Below are 2,120 nucleotides of genomic sequence, written 5' to 3' on the forward strand. Positions count from 1 at the left end.
GATTGAAGACTTCAAAGGGATACTCCAACAGTTGAAGCCTTCTCTTCCAGTCAGTCACCAGTGAGCGCAAAGGCAAGAAGACAGCAGTGATCTTGTTGGTCTCCAGCATAGCTGCGGTTGCAACTACTGCACTCTTGCCTGAGCCAGTAGGCAGGATAACCACCAAGTCCTTTTGCCAAGCGACTGCAGCCATAACTGCCTGCTTCTGACCCTCATTGCGCCACTGAGCATCATTCTTTCTCAGCACTTGACGGAGTGCCTGCAATGCATCTTCTTCACTTGGCATGGGTCCTATATATTGATATTAACATAGCACTGACTGCACGTATTATGAAAACTCACCAACAGGCATGTCAACTGCTATGGGCGCAAGAACTGAAGCAGGGATGGATGGTGGCAAGGCTGAAGAGGGACCAGGGACAGGGACTTGAGCAGTATCTGACCTATTGGTAGCAGGTCTAGGCTGTTGAGGGACACTTGGTTGTACCCTGACAGCAGCAGGAGGGGCAGCAGAAGGGGCAGCAGGAGGAAGGGGGACACGAGGGGGAAGGGGAGCAGGAGGGGCTGGATGGGGGTCATGATACATGTCATCAATGTTGTGCTCTGCAGATAAAGTTCATATGGCAGTTGTAATATATAACTGATCAAAAACTTACCATCTTGACGAGGCACCTGCACACCCATCATTTGCTGCAACTGACCAAGCAACTGAGTCTGAAATGTTTGCAAACTGGCAATAGTCACTTGAGTCATAGCCTGTTGCATGGCAGTGAGCTGTGGCTGCAGCTGTGCAACAACCAAACCAGCAAGAGCCTCAATATCCACAGCCACTCCAGTTGGAGCCTGAGGACGAGGGGCAGGTGGTTCAAAGTAGCGGCGTAGAGACTGCCTCAATGAGGTGAGGTTCCCCCCTGAAGGCACATTAGCTACTTCATGCACAGAATAAATATATGCAACTCACCAGGAACCAGCTTGAGAGCTGCATGCCAGCGCTTGGATGTGGCCAGAAATGGTTTGATGTAGTCTTCAGGAAGACCAGTTGCAGCCAAGTTGGTAACACCATATCGCAACCAGTCTACACGATGGGAGTGTCCTGCTTGTGCTGCATCTGGGGTCTCCAGCTCCTCATCCAGATACATCTCCTCCAACCCTGCATGATGTCGACGGAAGGGTGTAGAGACCTGCCGCCAGTCACGAACACCAAGGGGACAACCAATGTAGCGGTTGGTCCACGACTTCATGGCATTGGAGAGGTCATCACCAGTGAAAGGCTTGTCGTAGTTGGTGAAGAGGAAGTCCTGGTAGAGGCCCTTTACCTTGGCATTCTCTGGAAAGAGAACACTGGCACAGAGCTGGGCAAATGGACGGCAAATGGCCTCTTTGTAGACGAGCATAGCACCAAGAGAGGCATTGAGGGAGTGGGGAATGACACGGTCATGGCCTTGAGCAGCGCGCATCTTGTGGTATGTGCGCATGAGAGCAATGTGCCCATCGATAATGCGCAGAGCTCGGAGCATCCCTGCTGGAGTGTTGACACAGGGCATGGCAGTAAGCTCAGTCGTCCGGCCAGGGGCACCACAATTCATCTCCACTTGCACAAGGCAGAGAAGATTGAACTGAGTGTAGGTGGTAAGCCAGATGGAGAGGTTGACAGCATTCCAGATGACTTTTCCATCCTCAATGTCAATCACGAAGCGCTCACGCAAAGCAGGGGTATCTAGAATATGCTGAGCGAGGCGATCAACAGGACCAAGCACTGGGCGGTTGGCACGATCAGTGATGAGGGAGTAGCCAGGAACAGAGTTGCCCATATCGTCCTTGAGCTTGGAGATGTCGATAAAGAACTGTTGATCGAAGAGAAGGTCGTGGAGGAGGACATGGATGGATTGATCTTCAAGGGCACCCTGACATGAAACAAGGTTGGAAAGGGTGACTTCTGCACCCTTGAAGATGAGGACAGTGTAGTCAGAGCCATCCTTCCAAGCCATGTTGGGTTCGTTCTGACTGGCCATGACAAGGGCAGAGGCACGGTGCTGAAGGGAACGGATGGTGTGGAAAGTGCTCTCTTCTCCAATGGTGAACCAGGGTTGCAACTCTCTGACATGCTTGGCCAATGAATC

The 2,120-nt window shown here is 51.8% G+C and overlaps 1 protein-coding gene across 1 annotated transcript; it reads right to left on the reverse strand.

Moving 5' to 3' along the window:
* Positions 1-160: 160 nt before the first annotated feature.
* Positions 161-2,117, reverse strand: L226DRAFT_438190 (uncharacterized protein; the record flags this gene model as incomplete). The annotated part of the gene is made up of 4 exons (XM_067674789.1): positions 161-291; positions 343-564; positions 702-911; positions 962-2,117. Coding segments are annotated over 4 exons (1,719 nt in total), but the record flags the coding sequence as incomplete, so codon positions are not given.
* Positions 2,118-2,120: the final 3 nt, after the last annotated feature.

The sequence above is a fragment of the Lentinus tigrinus genome (assembly GCF_003813185.1).
Source record: "Lentinus tigrinus ALCF2SS1-7 unplaced genomic scaffold L226scaffold_117, whole genome shotgun sequence".
In the NCBI taxonomy this organism is placed as follows: Eukaryota; Fungi; Basidiomycota; class Agaricomycetes; order Polyporales; family Polyporaceae; genus Lentinus; species Lentinus tigrinus.